General features: G+C 43.8%; 1 protein-coding gene across 3 annotated transcripts in view; it reads right to left on the bottom strand.

Moving 5' to 3' along the window:
• Positions 1-1,897: 1,897 nt before the first annotated feature.
• KARS1 (lysyl-tRNA synthetase 1) overlaps positions 1,898-7,064 on the bottom strand; it is a 47,758-nt gene continuing 42,591 nt past the window's right edge. For all 3 annotated transcript variants that reach the window (XM_085877177.1, XM_085877176.1, XM_085877179.1), the window contains 2 exons: positions 6,310-6,453; positions 1,898-2,431 (listed from right to left, as the gene is read on the bottom strand). In XM_085877177.1, coding sequence (XP_085733303.1) covers positions 2,339-2,431; positions 6,310-6,453 — 237 coding nt within the window. In that variant the 3' untranslated portion in view covers positions 1,898-2,338. The remainder of the gene's footprint in view (positions 2,432-6,309; positions 6,454-7,064) is intronic.

The following is a 7,064-nucleotide window of genomic DNA, read 5'->3' as shown; positions in this document are numbered from 1 at the left end:
CAAATATGAACAAAGTCGTTGGACACAGAGTCCAACCAGCGATAGCCAAGGATTCTCCGAAGAGACCTGGAACCAAAGGAATGAAGTCTCAGTTTCAGATCCGTGGTCAGAGTCGAACCTCACATCCAGAGAGAAAGACTGGAAGCACCAATGACCTGAACTCGGACTTTCGTCTTCCCGCACAGGTACCAGCAGCACCACACCCCATGATCCAGTGACTCCCCAGGCCTGACCCAGACGTTTGTTGACCTCTGGCTCACAGACAGCAGAAAAATGAAAATCACTGCCAAGGTAAGTGAATCTCTCCACGACCTCAACATCCTCACCACAAACAGCTGTAGACAGGAAAGCAGCATCCAAGATGTCTTACACTGGGCTGTTTTAGAATCTTCTCCATAAGTCAGCGGAACAATTTGGTCAAAGTAACAGTGATAACTGACTTCCTAATCATCAAAAAAAAGACAACATAGGATCTTTGACAACTGTTAAATTGTAACAAAAAGCAAAACAAAAAAAAAATGTTGGACTCTGTGGCCTTTTCTCCCAACAAGGTCAAGAATTTGCTGTTAAACCTCAACTGATTGGGACCAGACGGAATCAGCCCAGGTGTCCTAAAAACCTGCTCTGCTGCTCTTGCTCACCCTCTCATTTACTCAAGATCATCTTCCATCTGTTTGGAGATGAGCAAGCATTACTGCTCTGCTTAAAAAAGGTGCAAAAACAGATGCCGACAACTAGACCAACCAGCCTTCTCCCAATCATCAGCAAGGTTATGGAATCCATCATCGCTTTTGACATGAAATCCTTCCTCTTCTCCAATTTGGATTCAAACCAGGTCACTACCCTGGATATGCTGCTTTTGCTTTCCCAACAATGGATGGAGGTCCTCGATGCCAGCCACAAGATCAGAGCCATCTTCCGAGACGTATCATGTGCGAGCTTTCGATATGGTCTGGCACTCCGCACTGCTCACCAAATTATCTTCTTTTGATATCCAAAGCCATCTCCACTCATGGCTCGCAGACTTCCTCTCCTGTCGCAGTCAACGTGTGGCTCTTCATGGAATTCTCTCATCTCCTCTTCCTTTCCAAGCTGGAATTCCCCTGTGGGCTGGTGCTCTCACCTCTCATCTTCACGCTGTGAAAACCAAGGCCTTCAGGATCATTGGTATCTCCCACGATAAAGCTGTCTTTGGGTGTTTCACTGCAGGCAGGTTGTCTTCTACCATCTCTCCGGTTTTGCCCCCCACCCCCGCTCTGTCCCCCCTATTTTTCAACAGGATGCTCAATGTCTACCAGCAACCCACTTCCAGTGAAACTGCCAAAATCAAGAATTACTGCTCACCTTCACCATCTCTTCCCACCTCGGGAACAAACAGATGGAACACTCATTGATACAACACCCTGCCTACTACTCTCCAGGTCCAATTGTGTTCACCTTGCACACCCTTGCTGTGGACACCTCTCACAGCTAAAACACCACAAACAGACTCGACGTCTCCACTGACGACATGTGTAACCTCTGCCAGACTGCCCCACACAAAACAAAACATTATGGAAGACGACGTGGTTTTAGTTCTACGTTGACAAGAGCACATCATAGATGTTGGGGGATCGCTCCTGGGAAATCAAATCAATCGGCTAACGGCGTGCCGTGGGACTGCTCGAGTAGAACGGACCAGGGCACCACAATAACAGCACCACCCTGCCTATGAAGTACTCATCCAAAAGTATATAGTCATATCAAACCTGTGTGCCATCCATCACACGGCCTTGTGTGCCAAACATGTCAGACACACATGATGGCAATAACAGAAAATTTTTTTGCAGAGAAACAAGGTGACAATATACATCAAAAAACAGGCTTTGAAATTAAATCATTGTTTCAACACCATGTCTCCAATGTCAGGTTTTAATAGCATCTGCAGTTTATTCAAAGTGAAGAAAAATCTCCATGAGATGAAAGGCGATTGTAAAAAGTGTCAATCAAGATGAAATTGCATATGTCACCATTAAGGCCCAGAGAGCACAAAGCTCAAGGCAGACAGCGGGGATCTATAGACTAGAGGTCATAGTTGCTTCAAAGTTTACTACCATAAATAAACTCCAAGACTGTTCACGCCAAACAGGAAACCCGATTTAAAATGATGATTAAACACCAATGGAGCAGCTGGTAATTGATAATTGCATTCCCAAAGTATCGAAAAAAGGAGAGTTGGTTTGTGAATGGAAGGGAGAAGAAAGGATAAAGACATCCGTCATGATCATCCCACATCATCAAGGAGATCCAAAAGAATAACATTCCATCTAGCCTTTGTGCATTTTTTTCTTTTTTTCTTCTAGATTTCATTCTTTTCAGCATCATTCGTTGGCATTTGAGAACTTTCTTTCTGCCCATCCTCAGGCTTCATGGCTGGGAAAAGAAGTATTTCCTATATTGGGGGTGGGGAGCAGTGGGAGAGAAGAGATATCAAAAACTAAAATACAGATAGAGAGAAGATCCTCAAAAGAGTCATTGTGACAAATGAAAAAAACAAATGTGCTGCACACATTTATAGATATTCAAGAAGACAATGACAACATTTCATCAAAATAAGAACAACAAACATGGAAGGAGAGGAGAGAAAGAGAAAGAGAAAGAAATTCTAAACAAATAATTTGAATGTGATTCTAATGAATTAACCAACAACAGCTAATTTGAAATTGAAAAAACATCTCAACAATAACTGCAGGAGACACACCAAGTGCTGAGACTTATAATAAATGTTTCCTCACAAGGAACTTCAACACAAGAGGAGGCCATTCGGTTTATGTGGCCTTAAAACATGGAATCTGTCATGTTATTCCAAAAATCACTAATCAATTGTCCCAAGTGGTTTGGTGGCTTTGGACAAAATTGGCTTACACAATGAGTCACAATCCCTTTCACTGTGATGCCTTTTACAAAATTATCTCCCACCAGATCAGAGGAGGGCACGCACGACGAGGATGCTGTTCCAAGATGTGTGTGGTATCACACCAACAGTATCCATTACTCGAGTCTGGTATGTAGCCTGCATCGTGCAGACAGCAAACGTGTGTCCAGCACAAGGTAAAAATGGCAATTATTGGGACAAACTGTTACTGCAAAGAGGGCCAACAAACAGGGTACACGTTGTGTACGTGGAACTGCCCCACCACTCAGGATGGCGGAGCACGACGACCCGCCCCACCCGCTCAGGGCGGTGGAGCACGACGAACCGCCCCACCCGCTCAGGGCGGCGGAGCACGACGAACCACCCCACCCCGCTCAGGGAGGCGGAGCACGACGAACCGCCCAACCCGCTATGGGCGGCGGAGCACGAGGAACCGCCCCACCCACACAGGGCGGTGGAGCACGACGAACCGCCCCACCCCCTCAGGACGGCGGAGCACGACGAACCGCCCCACCCTCACAGGGCAGCGGAGCACGACGAGCCGCCCCACCCACTCAGGGCGGCGGAGCACGACGAACCCCCTACCCACACAGGGCGGCAGAGCATGACGAACCGCCTCGCCCGCTCAGGGCAGCGGAGCTGTTCAGGACATATTAAATTAACATGTAAAAAAACTATCGTTCAGAAATCATTGTGGCCTGTTCCAAGTCAAGGCATGGTTGAGCAGGTGAAAAAAAAACATGGTGGCTTCAGACCCCAGCGAGGTTACCCAGGAAACACCTCAAGACCGCAGACAATGGAGGAGGCCAAGGATCGCCTGATGAAGGATATACTTAAATAAGGCCGTTAATTATCTTCAAATGGGGTGTTTTAATTAACCCAAACATCCAATTTTCACTCTTGCATTTCCTTGGAGTTTTCTTCGTATGCATGCAAAGTGTCAGGCTGCCAGGTTTTATGGTTTTGGAGTTATTGAGGAGACCCGGAGACACGCGCGCACATGCACACACACTTGCCTTATTTAAAATTGGTAGGATATCTGTATACCTGCAAACAAAATATACTAGCTTAGCATGTTATATCACAGAACCTTTCAAAGTTGTACATTTTGCAGCATTAATCAACAGCTTGTGACACATGGATTGCTTACAGACATTAAACTGCAATAAATAATTGTCCTAATTTTCATTGAAAACAACAAATTATACTGGCCACATACGAGGTAGATTTTCAGACTACAAGAAGTAAACAATAATTTTACACAGGGGGTTACGTGTCCTGTCACTTATAAACTCACATGTCATGTACTGGAGCAGTTTACCGGAATCATCCACACTCGGGGTGAAAAACCAGAGCATTCACTTCCCCTTATGTTTTCTGTGCATTTCTGTACTTGGCAGATACTGGACTTGTTCACACCATAATGTCTGCCCATGCAGTGATTCCACGCACTCTGGCCTTGACCAGGCTTATGCAAAACCTCCAATTCCTTGTCAAAAACGTCACTTTCTTCACCATGACAAGTTTTCCTCTTGGGAGTGATGGTTAAAAAAACAAGCTGAATACCATGAATGACCCTGACGCTGAATGAAAGCTGAATACCATGAATGAACGTTGATACTTTGGCAGCTGATTACCAGACAATACAAGATGGCGACTATGCGCGACGCCCACCGCTTGTATATCATGACGTCGATTTCCTCGATAAAATAATAAACGCGTGAGGCCGCTCGAAGCAAAGACCTCCATTCTCCAGAGAAATTTGTTTCCAATGTCATCACACGATTTTCAAACCTGCGCTCACGGCTGTTAAATAAATACTCTGAATTCTTGTAAATCATGGCATTCTCCACAAAGTGTTGGTATTCAACAGAAAGGATCCTTGGACCACCTAAAAGTTCAATCTCTCGCGAGATAAGGCCAACATAAGGCGCCATGTTGCCTGCACGGCGTCACGTGACCCGCCAGCTCGTGGTCTGATGAAATGTTTCAACAACATTTTAAAACGTCCGTTTTCGCCGGAATTATTTTGAATACTTATCGAGCACATCACCAAACTTTCGAAAATATAAGCCAAGATCAGATAGATATGACCGATAAAAGCAGTCCCCCTGGGGGACATGGTACGAGGTCAAGCAGTGAATGGAAAGCATGTGGTGTTCCTTTCAATACTCAATGGTTATTTGAATTTTTACATTTTCCTCATGAAAAGTGTGTTTCTGCTTGGATTTTATGAAGATTATCGATGTTAAGACTGGAGCTACACCAGAAGGTCCCAAAAGTGAAAACAGAAATCGAATAGAACTTAAGATAGCCTCGTGAGGCAGCATGGAAGCCGATGGAAGCCTCCCCTCGGTGCAATGCATTCCACACAGACCGCGGACACAATACATTCAAATTTCACAAATCTCGAAGCAATCGAGTGCGAATCAACCTCGGCGAATGTGAAAAGTGAAAAGAAAATTTAAATTGAACTTAAAAATAATAATAATTAAAAAAACAAAAATAAAAACTTGAAAACCCCCCTATTGACAGTCAAACGTCAGGGTAAAAATCACAAAGGGCAATAACACCCGAAAACAAAGGAATTGATTTTGATTACACCGAACTTAGCGTTGTAACAGAGATAGGCAAAGTACTGTACCATGCTGTGTGTTACAGCAGTGCAGCAGCCCCACTGATTTACAATTACATGTGTAAAATCGAGGTCCTCAAATATTTCTGGTCCGAATGGATTAACACCAGAGGCCATTAATTAAGGGCAGATAATAACACATAATTAGGGGCAGATAAAATAGAAGAACATTAGAGGGGATCAAGTCAGGAATAATTTAGCACCTCAATTTGTACCATGCCATCTATCCATTGAGGAGGGATTATAATCATTAGATCCGGATCCAGACTGAGAAACCATTTTGGGGCGGCTTTCATGGAAAATCCCTGGAGGAGGTGAAAATTGGTAAAAGTCTCTTGTATTCTCTTAAAGGCACCGGCCTAAGACCAGGGCAGGGAAGATTATTTCAATTCATGCAACTTCCCAGGAGTTTCAAGGACTTGGACAAGTTTTCCAGTACTGTAAAATTATTTTTCATTTTTCCATGAATTTCAAGGACTGTGCAAACTCTATATCATGTTTTCGCTGATCACAGAGACCAGCAGAGTGTAACTGCGCAATCACGTAATGTTCTACTGTACAACATGAAACCAAGAATGAATGAGTTAAAAACAAAACAAAAAATTTGTTAGTTTTTCTTTTTTTGGGAGAGGTGGGGGGGGTGGGGTGGGGAGGGGGGAGTGGGGTGGGGTGCTGTTTTTGGGTGTTGGTGATGGTTGAAGAAACAGGAAAGAAAAATTAAAATGAAGGTTTCCTTCCTGGTGAAATGCTTGGCTCAAACCTTAATGTTATTCGAGTCTGTGAGGAACATGGTGAGGCGATCGATTCCGATGCCCCAGCCTGCGGTTGGAGGAAGACCATATTCCAGGGCTGTGCAGAAGTTCTCATCGATGAACATGGCCTCATCATCACCTGCAGACTTGGCCTGCCAGGCAAATTGAAGAAATAGACTTTCTTCCAAAAATCAATTTTAAGCACGTAAAAACAAAGAAAATAAAGCGTTTTAGCTTACTGTGAAGATGTATTTTTCATTTTTCCCAGCAATTACATCACCCCCCTACCCCCCCCCCCCCTCATGAGTGCAACCTCACAAGTGATTCTTAACTGGGGATTATATAGTTTACCAATAGAAATGTGTGCATGAAAAAAGAAAAGAAAAGGAGGAAGAGATATATTGCACTTTTTAATCATCAAGACCTACTTTATTAAGAGCATTCAGTCCTGATTCAAGATTGCACTGGATGGCATTTTAGAGTCTATAACAAAATATGCAATGGTGTCACCTGTAGATGAGACGAGGTAAGGCTGTTCATGAGCCACCTTGGATTTTATATCCAATCTGATAGCAAAATGTACCATATTTTTCGGCCTAAAAGTCGATATGGAGTACAAGTCGAATTGGCTAATTTTACCATTTTTCTTTCCTTCGTTCATATACGTCTATTTGTATTGCAAGACAAAACAAAATCAATCATGATAGTTAGCAAAACTGTCAGACAGGAAAATAGAGGTATAGATTCCTCTCGGACACCCAAC

The sequence above is a fragment of the Eptatretus burgeri genome, chromosome 4 (genome assembly GCF_056783735.1).
Source record: "Eptatretus burgeri isolate ZD-2024b chromosome 4, Ebu_testis_v1, whole genome shotgun sequence".
Classification (NCBI taxonomy): Eukaryota; Metazoa; Chordata; class Myxini; order Myxiniformes; family Myxinidae; genus Eptatretus; species Eptatretus burgeri.
The sequence above is the reverse complement of the archived record's forward strand: the minus strand, read 5'-3'. Positions and strand labels throughout refer to the sequence as shown.